General features: G+C 44.6%; 1 protein-coding gene across 1 annotated transcript; it reads left to right on the top strand.

Annotated features, from left to right (window-relative positions):
- Positions 1–342: 342 nt before the first annotated feature.
- On the top strand, positions 343–26,871 carry arl9 (ADP-ribosylation factor-like 9). The gene is made up of 4 exons (XM_063042556.1): positions 343–728; positions 7,976–8,144; positions 13,539–13,714; positions 25,640–26,871. Exons 1-4 carry the CDS (start codon positions 522–524, stop codon positions 25,811–25,813), a joined length of 726 nt encoding a protein of 241 aa, XP_062898626.1. The 5' UTR covers positions 343–521; the 3' UTR covers positions 25,814–26,871.

The raw sequence follows: 26,871 nt of genomic DNA, 5'->3' as shown, positions 1-26,871 counted from the left end.
TATCTTCGTATCGTCTGCAAACTTGCCACAAAGCCATCATCCAAATCACACTGTTTGCCTCCGCCTATCAGCCACTGCTGGATTCTGACCTGTAATACCATGTTTTGTTAAGCTGCTTTATGTGGCACCTTGTCAAAGGCTTCTGTAAATCCAAGTAGACAATATCCACTTATTCTCCTTTAACTACTCTGCTTGTTGTTTCTTCAAAGAATTCCAACAGATTTGCCCTGGAGGAAACCATGGTGACCACGGTCTATTTTATCCTGTGCCTCCAAGTAGCCAAGGCCACATTCAGCGCCTGGCCCCGTGTCCCGTCCGTCTCTGGGTCGGAGGGCCCGGGCGGCTCCTCCGGCTGACGGCGGCACCGGCTCACAATGCCAGGGCTGCGCTCACAGAGGGCGTGTCGGCGGCCGGGGGAGAGGCCTTGTCTGCAGCCTGGGAGTGGCTCCGAGCCCGGAATGAAGCCGCGTTTGCTCAGCCGCTCCCACCCGTAATCGGGCCGGGCCGGGTCGGTGCTGCTGATGCTGGAGCAGATTTATCGGACCGGGCTGCTTGGGGTAGCAGTGGCGCTGGTCGGCGGAGTCCTTTACGCCGCCTGGGGCAGATGGTTCGGGGGCGAGAGGCCCGAGGGCAAGGCGGGCAAGGCTGGCAAGGGGGAGAGGCCGGTGATCGAGGAGGAGGAGGAGGAGGAGGAGGAGGAGATCCCGGTGAATGAGCCGGGGCCGGAGGTAAGGCCGAGAGTTTCTCCTCGATCCATTTACTGACCTTTTAAAGGCCGGGATTACACGACAATTTGTGCTGAAATACTCGGAAGTAGTGCAAATGGGAACGTTCTTGTCATAGAAACTAGAACATTGTCGAGCTGTCTGTGTGTGTGTGGGGGGGGGTCTGCTTTGTCAATATTTATTTCACCTGAGATGGGATCAGACAAGATTAGCTGCCTGAACTTTTCAAGTTTAAGTTTTCCTCTGAATAGATTCCCCACAGTGTTCACTAGACTGTAAGAGTAATTTCAAACAGCAATCCTCACTCTATAGCTTGTTTTATTATGAGACAAGCCCTTCAAAGCAAATATAATTGATGGTCAGCAAGGAAAATCATAAAGAGTACTATGGGAAAGGCCACTTTAATTTTCAGTGACATTAACTATGAGCCTGAGCTCGCTGTAGAAGCATTAGTCTGAGCAGCAGGATACCCTGCAGGCCCTGAACTTGTTTTAACTAGCGTTGGGTGTTGGTGAAATATTGTGGAAGAGGTGTGCCTCGATACTAAGGAGGTTTGCTCTATCAAAACAACTGCAACCTGCTGGAAGTGCCTGGGCTTGCAATGTGGTCAACTCTTACAGTACCATCACCCCTCACCATAAACACAAGTTTACATTTATTCACCTTTGCTTCTGGGTAGCAGAATTTTCTGTATCTTAATCTTCAGCATTTGAAGACAAAAGATAACCTTTTCAATGGTTTACGTTTAAATTATGTCACTATTGCGAGATCAGGCTAAACTGGTTCTGGTCCTCTGAATTCATCCACTCATTCCAATATTGGAATTGTGCTTTAACCAATTTCCCCCCGGATCAATAAAGTATGACTGTGACTATAAATGTATCTATTTTATTTTACCCATATGTGCAACTAATAATGTAGAAAACCTTTTTATATCCTTAAATACATAATATAGGCAACCTTGACATGACAACTGCAGGAAGTTCACCATTACAAAATTCACAAATTATTTGAGATATGAAGTAAAATTAATTCTTATAGAATTTATGTGGGGTAAAAGTAAATTTTAAAAACTGACTGCTTAACCCAGTTTTGGAGTTTCGTCCACGTTGTCACCGGCATTCCCTTCTTCTCCAAAGGGCAAAACTCACCTCAAAATGTGGTCTATGTACTTCCTCAAATTAGTCATTTTGACTGTGCAATTTATCTTCCTTTTTATTTTGCAGATGGTTCCTTTGTATCGGGGAACAAGTTTTCTGGTATATCTATTAAAACTCAAATAAGTACTTCATTTTTGTTTCTTCTTTCCTTTGTGCTGAACTTTGTATCCCAGTTTCACATGTGGCCTGTCCAAGTTGTGCAATGTGTTTCAATTCCACCACTCCTTCTGAATTTCCACAATTCCAGGTTCCATGAATAGCCTGTTTACTTGGAAGTCTGTTCAATAACATTGAAAGGACATTTGGAGATACATGGATCGGAGAGGTTTAGAGGGCTATGAGCCAAAGGTGGGCTGCTTGGGCTGGCTCAATGGTTCAATTTCATGTCAGTATACGACCTGAAATCCTTATTGTTCGCAAACATCCATGAAACAGAAAGTATTCCAAGTGAATGACAGAAAAACATTAGAACCCTAAAGCCCCCCTTCCCTCTTTGTCCCAGCAAAAAGCATCAGCCCCTCCACCCACACCCACCAAACAATAACAACCCCCCACCCCCAGAAACCATGATCTATTGACCATCCAAAACTACAACACCTCGACATCTCACAGGCCCATTCTCTAACTAATGAGGGAGCGAGATATTGCTCCTGTCACAGTGAGGGTGAGGCCAGCAGCTTGCTGTTTTGATGTGACAATCTGCAGCATTGCTTATTTTGTGTTCCCCCGACTTGAGAATCAGCTGACTCTCTCTCACCACAGAGAGGGAGCTTGATAGCTCGAGTGCAGAGGCCTCTGACAGCCACGTCCACTAATTGGATGTTTCGATCTCCTGCGACGCTTAGTGGGTGGCATCAGTGAGGGATCGGGTCATCCACAGGGCCTCACCCCAAAGGCGCATGGCTTCCGAAGGTTCCAAAGCGCAGGCCGCTCGGCTAGCTCCGAAGAGCAAGAACGTCTTCTGTGAAGAACATGGTTTGAGCACAGTTGTAGATCATGGGCTCCGACGGGACTCTAGCCACCTTGAAAAGGGAAAAAAGAGACATGAGAACAAGAGATTTAAGCTGTTTTGTGAATGAACTCAAAGAAGTCGTCCAGGGTCCGCAAAAACTTCTGGCACTGTCTTTACAAATACCTGGGGATACGAATTGATAATAAACTGGACTGGTCTAAGAACACCGAGGCTGTCTACAAGAAGAGTCAGAGCCGTCTCTATTTCCTGAGGACACTGAGGTCCTTTAACATCTGCCGGACGATACTGAGGATGTTCTATGAGTCTGTGGTGGCCAGTGCTGTCATGTTTGCTGTTGTGTGCTGGGGCAGCAGGCTGAGGGTAGCAGACACCAACAGAATCAACAAACTCATTCGTAAGGCCAGTGATGTTGTGGGGATGGAACTGGACTCTCTGACAGTGGTGTCTGAAAAGAGAATGCTGTCCAAGTTGCATGCCATCTTGGACAATGTCTTCCATCCACTACATAATGTACTGGGTGGGCACAGGAGTACATTCAACCAGAGACTCATTCCACCGAGATGCAACACAGAGCGTCATAGGAAGTCATTCCTGCCTGTGGCCATCAAACTTTACAACTCCTCCCTTGGAGGGTCAGACACCCTGAGCCAATAGGCTGGTCCTGGACTTATTTCATAATTTACATATTACTATTTAACTATTTATGGTTTTATTACTATTTAATTATTTATGGTGCAACTGTAACAAAAACCAATTTCCCCTGGGATCAATAAAGTATGACTATGACTATTTAGCTCCTCCCACTTGCTGGGCAACACAGTTGGCATGGATATGTTTGACCTGAGGGCCTGTAGTGACACTGTATAGTGAAAGTTCAGAGGGAAATGGGCCAAACATTGGCAAATGGGACTACCTTAGGCAGGCAACTTGGTAAACACGGACAAGTTGAACCATTCCTGTAGTGTATTACTCTGTCACCCCTTGCTGATCTGAGGGGGTGTGAAGGGCGTGAGCAATAAGTGCAGTCTGGATGGGTTGTCACCTTTTTCCCTGAAGTGCAAGAAGCTGAGGATGACCTTGTTAGAGGTGTGCACAGTCATGAAAGGAATGAACATGGGGGAGGGAGGGAGGAAAGCAGAGGGCTAAAGTGTGAGGGGAGGAGTTTTAAAGGGGCATAAGGGTTGTGGGCTTAAATTGGGTGAAATTTGTTCATTGTGTTCAGGAAAGATTTCTCTGGATTCCAGTCTGATTAACCAATGGTCCAAGAGCAAGGATGTGATGCTGAGGCTTTATAAGGCACTGGTGAGGCCTCACCTTGAGTATTGTGAACAGTTTTGAGCCCCTCATCTTAGAAAAGATATGAAACATAGAAAACCTACAGCACAATACAGGCTCTTCGTCCCACAAAGTTGTGCCGAACATGTCCCTACCTTAGAAATTACTAGGCTTACCCATAGCCCTCTATTTTTCTAAGCTCCATATACCTGTCCGAAAGTCTCTTAAAAGACTCTATCCTAACCGCCTCCACCACCGTTGCCGGCAGCCCATTCCACACACTCACCACTCTCTGAGTAAAAACTTACCCCTGACATCTCCTCTGTACCTACTCCCCAGCACCTTAAACCTGTGTCCTCTTGTGGCAACCATTTCAACCCTGGGAAAAAGCCTCTGACTATCCACACGATCAATGCCTCTCATCATCTTATACACCTCTATCAGGTCACCTCTCATCCTCCGTCGCTCCAAGGAGAAAAGGCCGAGTTCACACAACCTATTCTCATAAGGCATGCTCCCCAATCCAGGCAACATCCTTGTAAATCTTCTCTGCACCCTTTCTATGGCTTCCACATCCTTCCTGTAGTGAGGCGACCAGAACTGAGCACAGTACTCCAAGTGGGGTCTGACCAGGGTCCTATCTAGCTGCATCATTACCTCTCGGCTCCTAAATTCAATTCCACGATTGATGAGGACCGTTGCACCATATGCCTTCTTAACCGCAGAGCCAACCTGTGCAGCTGCTTTCAGTGTCCTATGGACTCGGACCCCAAGATCCCTCTGATCCTCCACACTGCCAAGAGTCTTACCATTAATACTATATTCTGCCATCATATTTGACCTACCAAAATGAACCACTTCACACTTATCTGGATTGAACTCCATCTGCCACTTCTCAGCCCAGTTTTGCATCCTATCAATGTCCTGCTGTAACCTCTGACAGCCCTCCACATTATCCACAACACCCCCAACCTTTGTGTCATCAGCAAATTTACTAACGCATCCCTCCACTTCCTCATCCAGGTCATTTATAAAATTCATGAAGAGTAAGGGTCCCTGAGGTACACCACTGGTCACTGACCTCCATGTAGAATATGACCCATCCACAACCACTCTTTGCCTTCTGTGGGCAAGCCAGTTCTGGATCCACAAAGCAATTTCTCCTTGGATCCCATGCCTCCTTACTTTCTCATTAAGCCTTGCATGGGGTACCTTGCCTTGCTGAAATCCATATACACTCTTCCTTCATCAATGCGTTTAGTCACATCCTCAAAAAATTCAATCAGGCTCATAAGGTACGACCTGCCTTTGACAAAGCCATGCTGACTATTCCTAATCATATTATACCTCTCCAAATGTTCATAAATCCTGCCTCTCAGGATTTTTTCCATCAATTTCCCAGCCACTGAAGTAAGACTCACTGTTCTATAATTTCCTGGGCTATCTCTACTACCTTTCTTGTATAAAGGAACAACATCCGCAACCCTCCAATCCTCCGGAACCTCTACCGTCCCCATCGATGATGGCATTGGAGAGGGTCAAGAGGAGGTTCACAAGGATGATTCCAGAAATGAAAGGGTTATCATATGAGGAACGTTTGATGGCTCTGGGTCTGTACTCACTGGAATTCAGAAGGATGGGGGTGGGGGGAATCTCATTGAAAACTTTCGAATGTTGAAATCGAATGGGAATCTTACAGGAGAACTCCTAAGTCCCTTTGCACCTCTGATGTTTGAATTTTCTCCCCATTTAGATAATAGTCTGCACTATTGTTTCTTTTACCAAAATGCATTATCATACTGTATTCCATCTGCCACTTTTTTGCCTATTCTTCCAATTTGTCTAAGTCCTGCTGCAAATGCATTGTTTCCTCAGCACTACCTACCCCTCCACCTACCTTCGTATCATCTGCAAACTTTGCCACAAAGCCATCAATTCTATGATCTAAATCATTGACAAACAATGTGAAAAGTAACGGTCCCAATACTGACTTCTGAGGAACACCACTAGTCACCAACAGCCAACCGGAAAAGGCCCCTTTTATTCCCACTCACTGCCTCCTGTCTGTCAGCTATTCTTCCATCCATGCCAGTATCTTTCCTGTAATGCCATGGGATTTGATCTTGTTAAACAGCCTCGTGTGTCACCTTATCAAATACCTTCTCATAATCCAAGTCAATGACATCCACTGCCTCTCCTTTGCCCACCCTGCTTGTTGCTTTCTCAAAGAACTCCAACAGATTTGTCAGGCAAGATTTCCCTTACTGAAACCATGCTGACTTCAACTTATTTTATCATTAGTCTCCGAGTACCCCAAAACCTCATCCTTAATAGTAGACTACAACACTTTCCCAACCACTGAGGTTAGGCTAGACATCTCTGTAGTTCTGGAATGAAACACTTCATCCTGAGAGCAGATGCAGCAGAGACGGAGGAACTGAGAGAAGGGGCTGGTATTTTCACAAGTGACGTGTGGGAAGAGGTATAGTCCAGTTAGCTGTGAGACTGGGCGTGTTTATAAAAGGTATCACTAGATAGTCTGTCTCCAGAGATAGTGACAGAGAGATCCAGAAAGGCGAGGGAGCTGTCAGAAATGGACCAGGTAAATTTGAGGACAGGGTGGAGGTTGGAGGCAAAGTTGATGAAGTCGACGAGCTCCACTTGGGCGCAGGAAGCAGCCTGGATGCAGTGAGTGACGTAGTATAGGAAGAGTTGGGGAGCGATACATGGACTGATCCATGCCGTTGACAAAAAGGCATAGCTGAGACCAATGTGAGTGCTCGTGGCTACACCTTTGGTTTGAAGGAAGTGGACGGAGCCGAAGGAGAAATTAATGAGGGGGAGGACCAGTTCCGCCAGACGGAGGAGAGTGGTAGGAAGGGCTTTTGTCCAGAAAGAAGCAGAGAGCTTTAAGGCCCTCACAGTGGGGGATGGAGGATAACAGGGACTGAACATCCATAGTGAAAATGAGATGATCAGAGCTAGGGAACTTAAAGTCACTGAAAAATTTAAGATCTTCTACTGTGCCCTCAAATTTACTTGGTCCATTTCCAACACCTCCCTTCCCTTTCTCGATCTCTCTGTCTCCATCTCTGGAGATAGTCTATCTACTGATATCTCTTATAAACCCACTGATTCTCACAGTTACCTAGACTATACCTCTTCCCACCCCGTCACTTGTGAAAATGGCATCCCATTCTCTCAATTCCTTTGTCTCTGCCGCATCTGCTCTGAGGATGAGGCTTTTCATTCCAGAACTACTGAGGTGTCCTCCTATTTCAAGGAATAGGGCTTCCCTTCCTCTACCAGCAATGCTGCCCTCACCTACGTATCTTCTATGTCATGTACGTCTGCCCTCACCTACCACCTCATGAGCCTCTGTGTCCAGCATGTAATTCTGTTACTTCCACCATCTCCAAGGGGATCCCACCACCAGGCACACCTCTCCCTACCCCCAACTTTCTGCTTTCCGCAGGGATCGCTCCCTTCCCAGCACTTACAATTGCCTTGGTGCAGAGAGGCTGCGCTGTCAGTGCGAGAAGATGAAATTAATAAAATGGGTGCCTGTGGGTGATTGCTCCCATGTTCTTTGAATCATTGTGGAAGGGAGATAAAAACATTGACAGAAATTGACAGTGGATCTTTAGGTGTGGTGTAGCTCTGAGTTTCGGTGTCCTGCATTAAAGTTTGGTCTCAGCTCTGATTACACTGATCTGACAATATACATCAAATGTGCCCTGAAACTGAGTGAAGCTGACAGAAATTCATTTTGTCAAATTTTATCAAGTTTTGTAAAGACCAAATTCATTTTTAAGCATTTATCTTTTTTTCTGTTCTGAAAGGATGAAGAAAATGTGAAACACATTCTTGTGGTTGGCCTTGACGGGGCGGGGAAAACCAGTGTTCTGTGCAGTCTGTCTACCTGCACAATGAGCAGGAGTGATGGGCCCACCAAGATGTTCAACAGTGTGTCTGTGAAGACTGAAGATGCTGAGATTGAATTTCTAGAGAGTAAGTAGAAAGGTCATGACCAATGCATCCGTTATCTCTTCAGCAACCTCTCTCAGGACATCTGGTCCAGCTGACTTAGCCGCCTTAAGATCTTTCAGTTTGCCTGGCACTTTTTCCTTTGTAATAGCAATGACACTCACTCCTGCTCCCTGACACTCACTGACCTCTGGTGCACTGCTCGTGTCTTCCACAGTGAAGACAGATGCAAAGTACCCATTCAGTTATCTGCTGTTTCTTTGTCCTCCATTACTACCTCACCAGCATCATTTTCAGTGGTCCAATGTCAACTCTCACCTCCCTTTTACTCCTTTTATAACTGAAAAGACTTTTAGTATTCTGTTTTATATGATTGGCTAGTTTGCCCTCATATTTCATCTTTTCCCTTCTTATAGCTTCTTAAATTGCCTTTTGTTGGATTTTAAAAGCTTCCCAATCATACAACTTCCCTTTCACTTTTGCTACCTTATATGCTCTTTCCTTGGCTTTTATGCAGTCCTGAACTTCCCTTTGTCAGTCAATACCCGCAAATTAGATGGCTTCAATTTTGTAGCACTATCCTCGACAATACCAAACAAGGCAGTCAAAGGATTGGGCTTAAAGCTGACATTGAAAAGTACAGAAAAAGTTTTAAATACATCTTTCCAGAATTTTTCAAGGCTCGGACAGGTCCAAAACATATGAATTAGTGTGGCCACTCCATTAGTACATCTATCACAGTAAGGGGAAATATCTACGTAGAAACGGGAGAGCTTATCTTTAGACATATGAACTCTATGAACCACTTTGAATTGTAATAAAGAATGACGAGCACATAGAAACTACCATAGAACCATAGAAACTACAGCACAGAAACAGGCTTTTGACCATATTCCTCCATACACCTCCCATCCATGTATCTGTCCAATTTATTCTTAAACGTTAAAAAAGAACCCGCATTTACCACCTCGTCTGGCAGCTCATTCCATACTCCCACCACTCTCTGTGTGAAGAAGCCCCCCCCTAATGTTCCCTTTAAACTTTTCCCCCCTCACCCTTAACCCATGTCCTCTGGTTTTTTTCTCCCCTTGCCTCAGTGGAAAAAGCATGCTTGCATTCACTCTATCGATACCCATCATAATGTTATATACCTCTATCAAATCTCCCCTGATTCTTCTACGCTCCAGGGAATAAAGTCCTAACCTATTCAACCTTTCTCTGTAAATGAATTTCTCAAGTCCCGGCAACATCCTTGGAAACCTTCTCTGCACTCTTTCAACCTTATTTATATCCTTCCTGTAATTTGGTGACCAAAACTGAACACAATACTCCAGATTCGGCCTCACCAATGCCTTATACAACCTCATCATAACATTCCAGCTCTTATACTCAATACTACGATTAATAAAGGCCAATGTACCAAAAGCTCTCTTTACGACCCTATCTACCTGTGATGACACTTTTAGGGAATTTTGTATCTGTATTCCCAGATCCCTCTGTTCCACTGCACTCCTCAGTGCCTTACCATTAACCCTGTATGTTCTACGTTGGTTTGTCCTTCTAACGTGCAATACCTCACACTTGTCAGTATTAAACTCCATCTGCCATTTTTCAGCCCATTTTTCCAGCTGGTCCAAGTCCCTCTGCAGGCTCGGAAAACCTTCCTCACTGTCTACTACACCTCCAATCTTTGTATCATCAGCAAACTTGCTGATCCAATTTACCACATTATCATCTAGATCATTGATATAGATGACAAATAACAATGGACCCAGCACTGATCCCTGTGGCACACCACTAGTCACAGGCCTCCACTCAGAGAAGCAATTTTCTACCACCACTCTCTGGCTTCTTCCATTGAGCCAATGTCCAATCCAATTTACCACCTCTCCATATATGCCTAGCGACTGAATTTTCCTAACTAACCTCCCATGCGGGACCTTGTCAAAGGCCTTACTGAAGTCCATGTAGACAATATCCACTGCCTACCCTTCATCCACTTTCCTGGTAACCTCCTCGAAAAACTCCAACAGATTGGTCAAACATGACCTACCACGCACAAAGCCATGTTGACTCTCCCTAATAAGCCCCTGTCTATCCAAATGCTTGTAGATTCTGTCTCTTAGTACTCCCTCCAATAACTTGCCTACTACCGACGTTAAACTTACCAGCCTATAATTTCCCAGATTACTTTTCGATCCTTTTTTAAACAACAGAACAACATGAGCCACTCTCCAATCCTCCGGCACCTCACCTGTAGACAGCGACATTTTAAATATTTCTGCCAGGGCCCCTGCAATTTCAACACTAGTCTCCTTCAAGGTCCAAGGGAACACCCTGCCAGGTCCCGGGGATTTATCCACTTTAATTTTCCTCAAGACAGCAAGCACCTCCTCCTTTTCAATCTGTACAGTTGCCATGGTCTCACTACTTGATTCCCTCAATTCCATTGATTTCATGCCAGCTTCCTTAGTAAATACAGACGCAAAAAACCTATTTAAGATCTCCCCCATTTCCTTTGGTTCCGCTCAAAGCCGACCACTCTGATCTTCAAGAGGACCAGTTTTATCCCTTACAATCCTTTTGCTCTTAATATACTTGTAAAAGCTCTTTGGATTATCCTTCACTTTGACTGCCAAGGCAACCTCATGTCTTCTTTTTGCCCTCCTGATTTCTTTCTTAAGTATTTTCTTACACTTCTTATACTCCTCAAGCACCTGATTTACCCCCTGTTTCCTATACATTTCATACAACTCCCTCTTCTTCTTTATCAGAGTTGCAATATCCCTTGAGAACCAAGGTTCCTTATTCCTATTCAATTTGCCTTTAATCCTGACAGGAACATACAAACTCTGCACTCTCAATATTTCCCCTTTGAAGGCTTCACACCTACCAATCACATCTTTGCCAGAGAACAACCTGTCCCAATCCACGCTTTTTAGATCCTTTCTCATTTCTTCAAATTTGGCCTTCTTCCAGTTCAGAACCTCAACTCTAGGACCAGATCTATCCTTGTCCATGATCAAATTGAAACTAATGGCGTTATGATCACTGGAACCAAAGTGCTCCCCTACACAGACTTTCGTCACTTGCCGTAATTCGTTTCCTAACAGGAGATCCAATATTGCATCCCCTCTAGTTGGTCCCTCTATATACTGATCTAGAAAATTTTCCTGAACACATTTTACAAACTCTAAACCATCTAGACCCCTAACAGTATGGGAGTCCCAATCAATGTATGGAAAATTAAAATCCCCTACCACCACAACTTCATGTTTCCTGCAGTTGTCTGCTATCTCTCTGCAGATTTGCTCTTCCAAGTCTCGTTGACTATTGGGTGGTCTGTAATACAATCCCACTAATGTGGCCATACCTTTCCTGTTTCTCAGCTCCACCCATAAGGACTCAGTAGACAAGCCCTCTAATCTGTCCTGCCTGAGCACTGCTGTAATATTTTCCAACAAGCAATGCTACTCCCCCACCTTTCATAATGGTGATGAATTAATCAATTTTAAAATAATCTTCCAGCTGTCTTCAGATATGAAAATCTGTAAATCCTTTTCCCAAATCTCCTTTGATTTTATCTAAAGAGGCCTTTTTCAGTCCCAACAGTAGACCATAAATGTTAGATATTGAACCATTATCAAAGGGTTTCAGATTAAAAATTGTATCTATTATATTCTTATCTGGACTTGTAGGAAATGTATGTAATTGAGATCTTAAAAAATCTCTAATCTGTAAGTATCGAAAAAAGTGAGTATTGGAAAGGTTAAATTTCGTTGAAAATTGCACAAAAGAAGAGAGATTCCTTCCATCAAACAAATCCTGAAATCATTTAATACCCAATCTATCCCATTCTTTAAAAGATAAGTCAATTAAAGATGGTTTAAAAAAAAACAATTAGAAAATTTGGGACTTGAGAGGGAGAATCTCAGTAAACCAAAATGTTTTCTAAACTGTAACCAAATCCTCAAAGTATGTTTAACCACAACATTGTCAGTCAGTTTATTTAAAGGTAAAGGAAGCGAAGATCCAGGTAAAGAAATAATGGAAAATTTCATAACAGATTTGACTTCCAAAGAAACCCATATTGGGCAATTCTCATGGTTAATGTAATATATCCAGAACGTAATATTTTGTGTATTAACTGCCCAATAATATAACCTAAAATTGGGTAAGGCAAATCCTCCGTTCTGTTTGGTTTTTTGAAGGTGAGCTTTATGAATTTTGCCTCTGTGGTACAATTTAACTCTATCTGAATTTGTATCCCGTCACTGGCTTGTTCACCCTTACATTCATGTTATTAACCTCTAGTTAGCTCTGTTTACCACACCCTGCTGTCATGGACACCCTGTGCAATACCGCCATCACTTCTTATCCGGACAGTGTGAATGCACACTAATTACTGTATAATATTGCGGTAATTCTTGCACTGCCATCTTATCAGTGTAAACTTAAATATTTGAAATCTTGTACATCTTATTTTTAAGGTAATATACATTTTATGCTTTCTTATTTCCATTCTAATTTTTGTATATTTGTGCACTTGTAATGCTACTATGGCACTATAATTTCCTTCGGGATCAATAAAGTATAAAGAACAATTTTCAGCAAAAAGAACAAGAAGGAGTTTTGCAACAGATGGGATGGCCACCACAGAGCCCTGATCGAGGCTGTCTGGGATTACCTGGAGAGACAGAAGCAAGTGAGACAGCCAAAGTCCGGAGAAGAACTGTGACAGGGTCTCCAAGATGCTTGGAACAATCTGCGAGCTAATTTTCTTATAAAACTGCACGACAGTGTACCTGGGAGAATTGATGCAGTTTTAAAGGCAAAGGGTGGTCGCACCAAATATTGATCAAGTTTTTTTTTACTGTTTCCTGCTCTTTATAGTAATTTTTTGATATTTATGATCCTATAATTATATTTGAAAACGTCTTTGCTGTAGGGAATTTTTTTGACCTGTGCCTAAGACTTTTGCAGGGTACTGTACCTATGACAGCACTGTGAAGGAATTGTAGACTTGCATTCCCAGATGCCTCTGCTCTGTCTCACCGCTCAGTGCCCTACTGCTCACCATGTAAGACGTATCGTGGTTGGGCTTCCCAAAATGCAACACCTCACATTTGTCTGCATTAAATTCCACTTGCCACTTTTCAGTCCACTTTTCCAGCGAGTCCAGATTCCACTGCAAGCCATGATAGTCCACCGCACCCCAATCTTGGTGTCACCTCCAAATTTGATGAACAGTTTGCTACAATATCATCCAGATCCCTAATGCCTTGTAGCATATTAACTATGATCTTTGGTGCTGTAGGACTCTGTGATGCTAATTTTTTAAAAAGGGAGAGAATATGATTCTAGATGCTTTAATCTGCTGTGACTGCACTGTATGAGTTGTTGTGTTTTGTTTCCTAGTTGGTGGTGGTGAATCTGTACGCCGGTGCTGGTCCTCCCACCTGCCTGGAGCAAAGGCTGTTGTCTATGTGGTAGATTCAGCGGACCCTACGCGGATGCCACTCGCGAAACAAGAACTTCACCAATTAGTTCAAGGGGATTCAACGCTTCCTGTCGTCGTTTTGGCCAATAAACAGGTATGTTTTTCACCACTTTGCACAAGTGGAAAGATTGCACGAGTCAGAGCTAGCGACAAAGGATGAGAGGCAACTTGATGGAGATGAACAAGATTTTGAGAGGCATAGATAGAGTGGATAGGCAGCAGGTAACAATGGTCAATGCCAGAGTGCTGGGGCAGCAGGCTGAGGGTAGCAGACACCAACAGAATCAACAAACTTATTCGTAAGGCCAGTGATGTTGTGGGGATGGAACTGGACTCTCTCACGGTGGTGTCTGAAAAGAGGATGCTGTCTAAGTTGCATGCCATCTTGGACAATGTCTCCCATCCACTACATAATGTACTGGGTGGGCACAGGAGTACATTCAGCCAGAGACTCATTCCACCGAGATGCAACACAGAGCGTCATAGGAAGTCATTCCTGCCTGTGGCCATCAAACTTTACAACTCCTCCCTTGGAGGGTCGGACACCCTGAGCCAATAGGCTGGTCCTGGACTTATTTCCTGGCATAATTTACATATTACTATTTAATTATTTATGGTTTTATTACTATTTAATTATTTATGGTGCAACTGTAGCGAAAACCAATTCCCCCGGGATCAATGAAGTATGACTATGACTATGACTATTAAGGTGAGTTAAGGTGAGTTGAGGCAAGTTCAAAGGAAATGACAGAGTGGTGGGTGTCCGGAATGCTGGGGTGGTAGTACAGGCAGCTACAATAGCCGTTTCTAAAAGACTTTTGGATAAGCACATGAATGAAAGAAAACGGAGGATTATGGGCTGTGTAGGAGGGAGGAGTTATGGTTGACCCTGGAGTATGTTTATAAAGGGCAGCAAAATGGTGTAGGTTGAAAGGCCCGTACTGTGCTGTACTGTGTTGTGTTCTATAAACAGCACAGTTCTATATGTGTTCCCTGCGGACCAGTTTATCTTTGTTCCACTGCTGTTCGCATGAAGCCTCCTTCCTGATGATTCATTCCTTGAGGCCATCAAGAAACCATCAATCTCTGCCTTAAATATATGTAAAAACTTGGCCTCCATAGCTGTCCGTGGCAACGAATTCCACGGTTTGATCATTCCCTGGCTAAAGAAATTCCTCCTCATCTCCATTCTTAATCCTCCAGTCGAGGAACATCTGCGCAGGCGCGAGGGCTCAGCAAGTTAGACCGGTGGAAAGAGTGTAAAATGAAGACAGCTTTGTGGAGTGGGCGACGGAGCAGAGGGAGACAGAGTAGGAGGGCTTTGGCTCAACAGGTCTTCGGCAATAACAGGTCAAGGCGAGAAAGTTACTTGTGAAAAATAGAAACAGGAAATATGTCTGTGAGGCCGGAGATCAGTACTGGGTGTCAGATGTGGGATGTCGAGGAGAATCCCAGCCTCCCAGACGGCCACATCTGCGCCAGGTGTGTTGAGCTGCAGCTCCTTAGGGACTGCATTAGGGAACTGGAGCTGCAGCTCGATGACCTTCGTCCGATCAGGGAGAGTGAGGAGGTGATACAGAGGAGCTATGGGCAAGTAGTCACACCGGGGCCTCGGGAGACAGACAAGTGGGTCACAGTCAGGAGAAGGAAGGGCAAGAGTCAGATACTAGAGAGTACCCCTGTGGCTGTACCCCTTAACAATAAGTACTCCTGTTTGAGTACTGTTGGGGGAGGATGACCTACCTGGGGGAAGCAACAGTGGCCGTGTCTCTGGCACAGAGTCTGGCCCTGTGGCTCAGAAGGGTAGGGAAAGGAAGAGGAAGGCAGCAGTGATAGGGGACTCTATAGTTAGGGGGTCAGACAGGCAATTCTGTGGATGCAGGCAAGAAACTCGGATGGTAGTTTGTCTCCCAGGTGCCAGGGTCCGGGATATTTCTGATCGTGTCCACGATATCCTGAAGTGGGACGGAGAACAACCAGAGGTTGTGGTACATATTGGTACCAATAACATAGGTAGGAAAAGGGAGGAGGTCTTGAAAACAGAGTACAGGGAGTTAGGAAGGAAGTTGAGAAGCAGGACCGCAAAGGTAGTAATCTCGAGATTACTGCCTGTGCCACGAGACAGTGAGTATAGGAATAGAATGAGGTGGAGGATAAATGTGTGGCTGAGGGATTGGAGCAGGGGCAGGAATTCAGATTTCTGGATCATTGGGACCTCTTTTGGAGCAGGTGTGACCTGTACAAAAAAGATGGGTTGCACTTGAATCCGAGGGGGACCAGTATCCTGGCGGGGAGGTTTGCTAAGGCTACTGGGGAGAGTTTAAACTAGAATTGCTGGGGGATGGGAACCGAACTGAAGAGACTGGGGAAGAGGAGGTTGGCTCACAAATAGAGAAAGCTTGGAGACAGTGTGAGAGGGAGGATAGGCAGGTGATAGAGAAGGGATGCGCTCAGACCAATGGTTTGAGATGTGTCTATTTTAATGCAAGAAGCATTGTGAATAAAATGGATGAGTTTAGAGCGTGGATCAGTACTTGGAGCTATGATGTTGTGGCCATTACAGAGACTTGGATGGTTCAGGGGCAGGAATGGTTACTTAGAGTTATGGTTTTTAGATGATTCAGAAAGGACAAAAGAGTTGGGGGTGTGGCACTGCTGATCAGAGATAGTGTCACGGCTGCAGAAAATGAGGAAGTCATGGAGGGATTGTCTACGGAGTCTCTGTGGGTGGAAGTTAGAAACAGGAAGGGGTCAGTATCTTGACTGGGTGTTTTTTTAATATAGACATCGAATTTGCAGACGGAGACAGATTCTGAAAAGGAGTAATAATAACAGGGTGGTTGTGGTGGGAGATTTTAATTTCCCAAATATTGTTTGGCATCTCCCTAGACTGAGAGGTTTAGATGGGGTGGAGTTTGTTAGGTGCGTTCAGGAAGGTTTCTTGACACAATATGTAGATAAGCCTACAAGAGGAGAGGCTGTACTTGATCTGGTATTGGGAAATGAACCTGGTCAGGTGTCAGGTCTCTCAGTGGGAGAGCATTTTGGAGATAGTGATCACAGTTCTATCTCCTCCACTATAGTATTGGAGAGAGATAGGAACAGACAAGTTAGGAAAGTGTTTAATTGGAGTAAGGGGAAACATGAAGCTATTGGGCAGGAACTTGGAAGCATAAATTGAGAACAGATGTTCTCAGAGATAAGTAAGGCAAAAATGTGGCAAATGTTCTGGGGATATTTGTGTGGAGTTCTGCATAGATACATTCCAATGAGACAGGGAAAGGACGGTAGGGTACAGGAACTGTGGTGTACAAAGGCTGTTGTAAATCTAGTCAAGAAAAGAAGAAAAGCTTACGAAAGGTTCAATAAACTAGGTAATGGTAGAGGTCTAGAAGCTTATAAGTCTAGCAGGAAGGAGCTTAAGAATGAAATCAGGAGAGCCAGAGGGGGCCATGATAAGGCCTTGGCGAGCAGGATTAAAGAAAACCTCAAGGCATTCTACAAGTATGTGAAAAGCAAGAGGATAAGATGTGAGAGAATAGGACCTATCAAGTGTGACAGTGGAAAAGTGTGTATGGAACCAGAGGAGATAGCAGAGATACTTGATGAATACTTTGCTTCAGTATTCACTATGGAAAAGGATCTTGGTGATTGTAGTGATGACTTACAGCGGACTGTAAAGCTTGAGCATATAGACATTAAGAAAGAGGATGTGCTGGAGCTTTTGGAAAGCATCAATTTGGATAAGTCGCCGGGACCGGATGAGATATACACCAGGCTACTGTGGGAGGTGAGGGAGGAGATTGCTGAGCTGCTGGCAGTGTTCTTCGCATCATCAATGAGGACGGGAGAGGTTCCAGAGGATTGGAGGGTTGCGGATGTTGTTCCCTTTTTCAAGAAAGGGAGTAGAGATAGCCCAGGAAATTATAGACCAGTGAGTTTTACTTCAGTGGTTGGTGAGTTGATGGAAAAGATCCTGAGAGGCAGGATTTATGAACATTTGGAGAGGCATAATATGATTAGGAATAGTCAGCATGGCTTTGTCAAGGGCAGGTCATGCCTTACGAGCCTGATTGAATTTTTTCAGGATGTAACAAAACACATTGATGAAGGTAGAGCAGTAGATGTAGTGTATATGGATTTTAGCAAGACATTTGATAAGGTACCCCATGCGAGGATTATTGAGAAAGTAAGGAAGCATGGGATCCAAGGGGACCTTGCTTTGTGGATCCAGAATTAACTTGCTCACAGAGCAAAGAGTGCTTGTAGACGGGTCATATTCTGTATGGAGATTGGTGACCAATCGTGTGCCTCAGGGATCTGTTCTGGGACCCCTTCTTTTCGTAATTTTATGAATGACCTGGATGAGGAAGTGGAGGGATGGGTTAGTAAATTTGCTGATGACACAAAGGTTGGGGGCGTTGTGGATAGTGTGGAGGGTTGTCAGAGGTTACAGCGGGATATCGATAGGATGAAAACTGGGCTGAGAAATGGCAGATGGAGTTCAACCCAGATAAGTTTGAAGTGGTTCATCTTGGTAGGTCAAATATGATGGCAGAATATAGTATTAATGGTAAGACTCTTGGCAGTGTGGAGGATCAGAGGGATCTTGGGGTCCGAATTCATAGGACATTCAAAGCAGCTGCACAGTTTGACTCTGTGATTAAGAAGGCAAACGGTGCATTGGCCTTCATCAATCGTGGGATTGAGTTTAAGAGCTGAGAGGTAATGTTGCAGCTATATAGGACCCTGGTCAGATCCCACTTGGAGTACTGTGCTCAGTTCTGGTCGCCTCACTACAGGAAGGATGTGGATACTATAGAGAGAGTGCAGAGGAGATGTACAAGGATGTTGCCTGGATTGGGGAGCATGCCTTATGAGAATAGGTTGAATGAACTCAGCCTTTTCTCCTTGGAGCGACGGAGGATGAGAGGTGACCTGATAGAGGTGTATAAGATGATGAGAGGCATTGATTGTGTGGATAGTCAGAGGCTTTTTCCCAGGGCTGAAATGGCTAGCATGAGAGGGCATAATTTTAAGGTGCGGGGGAGCAGGTACAGAGGAGATGTCAGGGGTGTGTTTTTTACTCAGAGAGTGGGGAGTGTGTGGAACGGGCTGCTGACGACGCTGGTGGAGGCGGATATGATAGGGTCTTTTAAGAGACTCCTGGATAGGTACAAGGAGCTTAGACAAATAGAGGGCTATGGGTAACTGTAGGTAATTTCTGAATTAAGTACAGATTTGGCAGAGTATTGTGGGCCGAAAGGCCTGTATTGATTGCGCTGTAGGTTTTCTATGTTTCTATGTTAAAGGACACCCCCCTATTCTGAGGGTGTGTGCTCTGGTCTTAGATTCTCCCACTGTAAGAAACATCCTCTCCACCTGCACTCTGTCAAGGCCTTTCACTACTCCATGAGTTTCAAGAAGGTCACCCCACAATTCCAGCAAGTACTGGTCCAGAGCCATCACACATTCCTTATATGATCAGCCTTTAAGTCCTGGAATCATTTTTGTGAACTTCCTTTGAACCCGCTCCACTGTCAGCACATCCTTTCTAAGATGATGTTCTTCTCTGATCCTTGTGGCGCATTGGGCGGTCGCCTTGCCCGTTTAACGTTTGACTTGTTTTTTCACAAGTCCAAGTTGCTCGCTCGATACTCAACCCATCACGGATGGAAATCGTGCAAGGAGCTGGCCGGATTTGAACCCGGGACCAATCACCTTGAAGTCCAGTGCAGTGCCATTACAATTCTGGCCAGCTTTTTCTACGAAAAGCATCCAAAATTGTTCACAATACTCAAAGTGAAGCCTCACCAGTGCTTTACAAAGTGTCAATGTTACATCCTTGCTTTTATATTCTACTTCTCTTGAAATGAATGCTCACATCACATTTACCTTCTTTACCACCAAACCAACTTACAAACCTCCACACAGACACCCGAGTCTCTTTGCACCTCAGATTTCTGAGTTATCTCTCCGTTTAGAAAGTTGACTACCCTTTCATTTCTTCTACCAAAATGCATGACCATACACTTCCTGACACTGTATTCCATCTGCCACTTCTTTGCTATTCTCTGAAATCGTCTAATTCTGTAACCTCTACTTTCTTAAAACTACCTTCCCCTCTGCCTGTCTTTGGATCATATGCAAACTTTGCAACAAAACTACCAATTCCGTCATCCAGGTCACTGAAGTGGTCCCAACACAGACACCTGTGGAACACCACTAGTCACCGGCAATCAACCAGAAAAGGCTCCCTTTATTCCCACTCTTTGCCTCCTGAAATCAGCCACTGCCTTATCCATGCTAGAATCTTTTCTGTAATACTATGGGCTCATAGCTTGTTAAGCAGCCTCGTGAGTGGTACCTTGTCAAAGGTCTTCTGAAAATCCAACTACACACCATCAACTGATTCTCCCTTGTCTATCCTGCCTGTTACTTCTTCAAAGAATTCCAACAGATTTGTCAGGCAAGATTTTCCCCTGAGGAAACCATGCTGACTATGGCCTATTTTATCATGTGCCTCTAAGTACCCCAAAACAACATCCATAACAATCAACTCCAACATCTTCCCAACTACTAACTGGCCTATAATTTCTGTTCTTCTGCCTCTCTCCCTTCTTAAGATGTGAAGAGATATCTGCAATTCTCCAGTCTTCCAGGAACCATTCCAGAATCCAGTGATTGTTGAAAAGATCATTGCTAATGCCTCCATAATCTCTTTAGTCACCTCTTTCAGAACCCTGGGTGTACACCATCTTGTCCAGGTGGTTTACCTACCTTCAGACCTTTCCGTTTTCCAAGAACCTGCTCCCTAGTAATAGTATTTTCACACACTTCATGACCCCCTAACACCTGGAACTTCCACCATACTGCTAGTGTCTTCCACAGTGCAAAATGCTTATTCAGTTCATCCGCCATTTCCTTGTCCTCCATTACTATCTCTCCAGCATTGTTTTCCATCGGTCCAATATCTTCTCATTAATCTGCCTCGTGCCATTGATCTGCAGCCTGACCAGAGCCCTCCATATCCCTCCCATTCATGTACCTATCCAAACTTCTCTTAACCGATGAAATGGAGGTCACATGCATGACCTCCACTGGCAGCTTGATCCACACTCTAAGAAATTCCCCCTGATGTTCCCCTTAAACCTTTGAAACTTAACCCATAGGCTGTACTTGCTTACATTTACCCTATCTGTTCCCCTCATCATTTTGTATATCATTATTGCCCTACGCTCCAGGCAATAAAGTCCTAATATTCAACCTTTTTCTATACCTCAGATCCTCAAATCATTTTATCTAATTCATCACAATTTTACTTACTAATTTTCGATATTCCAACCATCTTTCTGACTTTCATATCAGTGACAGCCTGCACAGCTGTCTGGGAGAGAGAATTGCACAGCTTCACACAACTCTGCATGAAGACATGTGTCCTTGACTGACTCCTTGTTCTGAGATACTGACACTGCCTGGGTAAGCACCTCCTGCATCTGTTAGTTTATCTCTCAAAGTTTTGATGAGATCTTATCTCATTCTCCTAAACTTTAGAGAATATAGGTGTGGCCCATTCCATCTCTCATGTGACAGATTTGTTATTCAAGGAAACAATTTGGCCGAAGTTTTCCTGTACACTCTCTCTCTCTCTCTACAACATGTATTTTTTTTTGTCAAAGTGACCAAAATTGTGGACAACAATTCTAGGTATGGTTTTTGCTCACATCTGATATAATTGTAGGCAGATATTCTCAGTGCTTACTTTAGCCCTTCTGTGATGAAGGCCAGTTTATACCATACGGCACAGGAGCAGAATTAGGCTCTTATCCCTCTTCAGCACTATGGAAAAGGAGATAGCGTTGTGGTCACTACCTCCAAAATGCTCTCCCACTGAGAGCCCTGACACCTGACCAGGCTCATTTCCCAATACCAGATCAAGTACAGCCTCTCCTCTTGTAGGCTTATCTACATATTGTGTCAAGAAACCTTCCTGAACACACCAAAAAAAACTCGACCCTATCCAAACCCCTTGTGCTAAGGAGATGCCAATCAATATTAGGAAAGTCAAAATCACCCATTACAACAACCCTATTATTATTGCACCCCGCACCCCAGAATCTGCCTCCCCATCTGCTCCTTGATATAGAACATAGAATAGTACAGCACAGTACAGGCCCTTCGGCCCACAATGTTGTGCCAACCCTCAAACCCTGCCTCCCATATAAGCCCCCACCTTAAATTCCTCCATATACCTGTCTAGTAGTCTCTTAAACTTCACTAGTGTATCTGCCTCCACCACTGACTCAGGCAGTGCATTCCACGTACCAACCACTCTCTGAGTAAAAAACCTTCCTCTAATATCCCCCTTGAACTTCCCACCCCTTAAAGCCATGTCCTCTTGTTTTGAGAAGTGGTGCCCTGGGGAAGAGGCGCTGGCTATCCACTCTATCTATTCCTCTTATTATCTTGTATACCTCTATCATGTCTCCTGTCATCCTCCTTCTCTCCAAAGAGTAAAGCCCTAGCTCCCTGTTAATATTGGGGGGTGTGTAAAAAACACCCAGTAGAGTTATTGCCCCCTTCCTGTTTCTGAATTCCACCCACAATGACTCAGTAGACAATCCCTCCATGACTTCCTCCTTTTCTGTAGCCTGAACACTATCCCTGATTAGCAATGGCACTCCCACACCTCTTTTGCCTCCTTCCCTGTCCTTTTTGAAACATCTAAAGTCCAGCATACCCAGCATCCATTCCTTTCCCTGAGACATCAAAGTCTCTGTAATGGCCACGATGTCATATTTCCACGTATTGATCCACCCTCTACGTTCATCCGCTTTGTATTAAAATACTCCTTGCATTAAAATAGACACATCTCAAACCATCAGGCTTAGTGTAACTTTGCTCTATCATCTGCCTGTCCTTCCTCACAAACTCCCTACAAGCTGTCACTACTGGTGCGTCAGCTGGCCCATCCTCTGCCTCTTCACTTCGGTTCCTGCCCCCTGCAAATCTAGTTTAAACCCTCCCCAATACCATTAGCAAACCTCCCTCCCAGGATATTGGTTTCCCTCCAGTTCAGGTGCAACCCGTCCCACTTGTACAGGTCACCCCCTCACCAGAAAAGATTCCAATGATCCAAGAACTTAAAACCCTGCCCCCTGCACCATCTCCTCAGCCACTCACTCATCTGTATTATCTTCCTGTTCTGACTTTCCCTGGCTCGTGGCACTGTGAGTAATCTTGAGATTACCACCTCGGAGATCCTGCTCTTCAGCGTCCTTCCTAACTCCCTAAACTTACTGCGCAGAACCTCCACCCCGTTCCCGCCTATGTCATTGGTACCAACATGTACCACGACCTCCCCTTCAAGAATATTCTGCAACCACTCAGAGACATCCTGGACCCGAGCACCCGGGAGGTAACACACTATCCCGGCATCACTTTTTCTGCTGCAGAATCTCCTATCTGTCCCCCTAACGATTGAGTCCCCTATGACTATTGCTCCACCAGACTTCCCCCTACCCTTCTGAGGCTCAGAGCCGACCACAGTGCTATTGGTCTGGATGCTGCTGCCTTGCCCAGATAGGTCAACCCCCTCAAACCTGTTGCTGAGGAGAATGGCCACAGGGGGACCCTGCACTGACTTCCTTCTCCCTTTACATCTCTCGGTGTTCATCCATCTACTCCCTGAATTCTGCACTCTGGGTGGAACCACTGCTCAAAGGTCGTATCTATCAATTGCTCTGCTTCCCAGATGATCCCAAGTTCATCCAGCTCCAGCTCCTTAATGTGCTCTTTCATGAGCTGGAGTTGGCTGCACTTCCCGCAAGTGTAGTCATCGGGTTCCATGAATTCCCACATCCTACAGGAGGAGCATCCCACTGCCATATCTGCCATCCTGCCTGCTCCGTACAATGGGCACCCAAGACCAAGTCAGCAATAGCACAAGGAAAAACCAGCCCTTCTTACCTGTTTCTTTGGCCTCGGCCTTTTCTTGAAGTTCTTGAGTCAAAGTCTCAAAGTTCCCCTCTGTCTCTAGCCCCCACTCCGACGATGGCCACTCTGCTAGACCCGCTCTCTCTTATGGTTTAAAAATAAGGAAAAAAACCATGCAAGGAGAAAGAATACACTGCATTTGGTGCTGCTCTGCCTGCCTTCCACTGCCTTCATCGACACCAACATCTTCCCAACCACTGAGGTCAAACTAACCAGCCAGTAGTTTCCTTTCTTCTGCCTCTCTCCGGTTTTGAAAAATGGAGTGACATTTGCAACTTTTCTGTCTTTTGGAACCATTCTTCGTAATCATGTCTCTGTTCCTCTGACTAAGGAATCTCCTGTCAGCACTGCTGTCCTCTTCAACTCTCGCTCTTCTGAGCCGCAGCCCACAACAGTGTCTGAAGTTATATGCTTATCATTGAGGGGCATAACCACTGGCTGTGGGCTTCCCTTCCTTCTCCTGACAGCTACCCATCTCCTGCAACCTTGGGGTGACTACCTCCCTGTAGCTCCGTCTGGCAACTCCTCGTTCTCCCATATGTGTCGAAGGTCATCGGGCTGCAGCTCCAGATCCTTAATCCATTACACACCAGTCATTGAAAGTGGGCATGCAGGTACAGCAGGCGGTGAAAAAGGCGAATGGTATGCTGGCATTTATAGCGAGAGGATTCGAGTACAGGAGCAGGGAGGTACTACTGCAGTTGTACAAGGCCTTGGTGAGACCACACCTGGAGTATTGTGTGCAGTTTTGGCCCCCCAATCTGAGGAAAGACATCCTTGCCATAGAGGGAGTACAAAGAAGGTTCACCAGATTGATTCCTGGGATGGCAGGACTTTCATATGAAGAAAGACTGGATGAACTGGGCTTGTACTCATTGGAATTTAGAAGATTGAGGGGGGATCTGATTGAAACGTATAAGATCCTAAAGGGATTGGACAGGCTAGATGCAGGAAGATTGTTCCCGATGTTGGGGAAGTCCAGAACGAGGGGTCACAGTTTGAGGATAGAGGGGAAGCCTTTTAGGACCGAGATGAGGAAAAACTTCTTCACACAGAGAGTGGTGAATCTGTGGAATTCTCTGCAACAGGAAACAGTTGAGGCCAGTTCATTGGCTATGTTTAAGAGGGAGTTAGATATGGTCCTTGTGACTATGGGGGTCAGGGGGTATGGAGGGAAGGCTGGGGCGGGGTTCTGAGTTGGATGATCAGCCATGATCATAATAAATGGCAGTGCAGGCTCGAAGGGCCGAATGGCCTACTCCTGCACCTATTTTCTATGTTTCTATGTTAATACATTCTCTCAGGAGCTGCAACTCGGTGCGGAGGTTTCGCAGACTTCCCACATCCCACACAGAGTACAAAACACTGTCCCTGCACCCATTCTCACTCATCTGCTATGCCCTAACAGTTGAGGAATGAACAAAAAAGGACAGAGAGAGTAACTTACAAGACAATTTACTTCGCCCAAGACTGATGAACCAAATCCATTCTTAATACCCAAAACCAGTGGCTGCACTGATTGCACTTGAGTTATTTTTATTGGCCCTTTCTAATGAATCCATGTTACTGATCAGTTCCTCAACTCAAAGAAACTGCTCAAAACTCTGTCTTTGAAATCTCAATCGCCCTCCCGATTGAAAGGTCTCTCTTTTTACGCAGCCCTGACATGGATTGACCAACTCGTACCTTTCCAGTTACCCACTTCATCTGCAGTTCCTTGTATTTACATCTTGGGATTGTTGATAAAATCTACACTTGTTAAGGCTAGTGACCTGCTGTCTGTGCTGCTAGCAGGCAGGCATGGCTACGAGTCTCAGCATGTTCTTGCAGACTAGATCTCATTTTGGCTTAAAAGTTCTGCTTTCTTTTTTAATAACTATCATCAAGGTTTTATCTTAACTAAATAGACAAGACTGGAGAGATTGAGAACATAATGGGTGTTGATGTATGTAAATTTAAGGTAATCTTGAATGAAAAAAGTGCTGATTGATGGAACTATTTTGCTATTGCAATTGTTTTTCAGGATCTCAAAGGGGCCTGTACCATTTTGGAGGTTCATCAGAAGCTTTCCCTTGACAAACTTGGTGATGAACGAAAGCTTTTCCTCATCGGAACCCATGTGGCAGAAAGTGGTTGCCAAATACCAGCAAGTATACAAGATGCCAAGGAACTCATTGCCCATTTGGTGACCTCCTGAAGGGCGAACTTGGCTTTGAAACTATCTCCATTTGATCATGAGTCACTGCTCTTTGTTGTAATGTTACTAAAGCTCAATCTGGTCAAATTTGATTGTGATGTAGGAATTATTTTTAAATCTTAAGATTTAAAGAGCTGTTATAACACACCTGGGTTTGGGAAAAAAGAACTTAGCACAATGTTAATATACTTTCAACTTATTTTCTCTTCAAAAATCTGATTAGAAAAAGTTTTCCAATAGTTTTCAATATGTTGTAATAAATGATCACTATACACCATTCTAATTATCATGTGCTCCGAACACTATATTGTTCCCTCCTTTCTCAGCAAAATAGTGTGCATGGGGGTATCCACTGTTAGCCAGCAATCTACTGTGTCCCAGTCCACTGACAAATTAGTTTACATCCAAGGATGTCGGACCTGCTTTGGTTCTGTTTGTGCACGTCTCAGCTTATCCAGAAACAAGCCGGTAATCCAGAAAGCTAAAGCTCTGCCCCTGACACAATCCTTTCAGCTGCACGTTTACCCAAACTTGCCTCCCATTCTTATACACAGCGGAATGTAACACCAGATGTGATGCAAAGGTCGAACAGGCTCTGAGGTTATATTCTAACATCATTCTCCCAAATGTTATGTTGCATTCTTATTATTCCCAACGTTTTCTATGACCTCTGGCTCTTTTTCCTCATTGGGGCCACATGTAAAAAACAAGAAACTGCGGGTCGCAGGACTTTCTGAATGGGCCATGATGAGTTTACTGTTTTAATGAAATACTTGACAACGGGGTGACCCATTGGGGACCCTTTGAGAGAAGGTATTGCAGTCTGATGTGACCAGAATGAACATTAAATGTTCCTGAATGCTATTGGTATTGCTTTGCTTTGGAAACTGAAGTAGAAAACCTCAGTTTATTAAAGAAGAACGACGCATAGCAAAGCAAATATAGCTGCTCCTCATTTAACGAAGGATACTTGATGGCTTCATTTCTGGTTTACCTGCCACCCTTGTGCCTCTTGTTGTCATTCTGGAGTCGTGCAGTCCTTTCATTCCCTGTCTCTT

This window comes from Mobula hypostoma, chromosome 3, assembly GCF_963921235.1.
Source record: "Mobula hypostoma chromosome 3, sMobHyp1.1, whole genome shotgun sequence".
Taxonomy (NCBI): domain Eukaryota; kingdom Metazoa; phylum Chordata; class Chondrichthyes; order Myliobatiformes; family Myliobatidae; genus Mobula; species Mobula hypostoma.
The sequence above is the reverse complement of the archived record's forward strand: the minus strand, read 5'-3'. Positions and strand labels throughout refer to the sequence as shown.